Here is a 1,045-nt window from a genome sequence, read left to right on the forward strand (position 1 = left end):
AACAGGATCGCCTGGTCACACTCACACACCTCAGGGCCTCCTCTGTCATCAGTTAATTAATTATTTATTTATTAATGGGATTGCCTGGTCACGAACACACACATCAGGGGCTCCTCTGCCATCAGGCAATTAATTAATGAATCACAGCCAAAACCAGAACATTTATATTAAACGAGCAATTTACGCGCTTTACAAACGATCAGATGGAAGAAAAAAAAACCACCTTAATCAGAACCATTCGCTGCACGACAATAAACCCCAAACAGGGGTCACCGGGGAATGTGGGTCCCCAAAAGGCTGTTCCAAACGCAGGTCACCGGGAATGTGGGTCTCCAAGGCTGTTCCCAAGGCGGGTTCTCCAACAGGTGACGGAGCTGGAGCAGCGGCCGAAGCTCTTCTCGCAGTCGGGGCACTCGAGGGGCTTCTCTTACCGGTGGGTCCGTTGGTGTTTGGTCAAGGTAGACCTGTCACTGAAGCTCTTCCCACACTCCCCACACTTGTAGGGCCTCTCCCCGGTGTGGATGCGCTGGTGGGTGATGAGGTGGAAGTTCCGGTTAAAGCCCTTCCCACAGTCGGTGCAGCGGAAGGGCCTCTCCCCTGTGTGTGTCTGCTTATGTGTGAGGAGAGTGGAGTTGGTGTGAAACCTCTTCCCACATTGCAAGCACTTGTAGGGCCGTTCCCCAGTGTGGATGCGCTGGTGGTTGTGGAGGGTGGAGCTGTGCCTGAAGCTCTTCCCACACTCTTCACACTTGAAGGGTCTTTCCCCAGTGTGGGTACGCTTGTGTTGGCTCAGAGTGGAGTTCCGGTTGAAGCTCTTCCCACATTCCCTACATGTGTAGGGCCGTTCTCCAGTGTGGATGCGCTGGTGTTGGAGCAGGTTGGAGCTGTCACTGAAGCTCTTCCCACATTCCCTACATGTGTAGGGCCGTGCCCCAGTGTGGATGTGCAGGTGCCTGAGGAGGTCGCGGCTCTTCTTAAAGCTCTTCCCACATTCCCAGCACCTGAAGGGCTTCTCCCTGCTGGGAGGCTGCTCAGGGACCACCAG

The 1,045-nt window shown here is 54.4% G+C and overlaps 1 protein-coding gene across 1 annotated transcript; it reads right to left on the reverse strand.

Moving 5' to 3' along the window:
* Positions 1 to 327: 327 nt before the first annotated feature.
* On the reverse strand, positions 328 to 1,012 carry LOC114073006 (zinc finger protein 253-like; the record flags this gene model as incomplete). Its single annotated transcript, XM_027910810.1, has 1 exon — positions 328 to 1,012. A coding segment is annotated over one exon (585 nt), but the record flags the coding sequence as incomplete, so codon positions are not given.
* Positions 1,013 to 1,045: the final 33 nt, after the last annotated feature.

This window comes from Empidonax traillii, unplaced genomic scaffold, assembly GCF_003031625.1.
Source record: "Empidonax traillii isolate 1590-97213 ecotype Southwest subspecies unplaced genomic scaffold, ASM303162v1 scaffold4896:size9111, whole genome shotgun sequence".
NCBI lineage: Eukaryota > Metazoa > Chordata > Aves > Passeriformes > Tyrannidae > Empidonax > Empidonax traillii.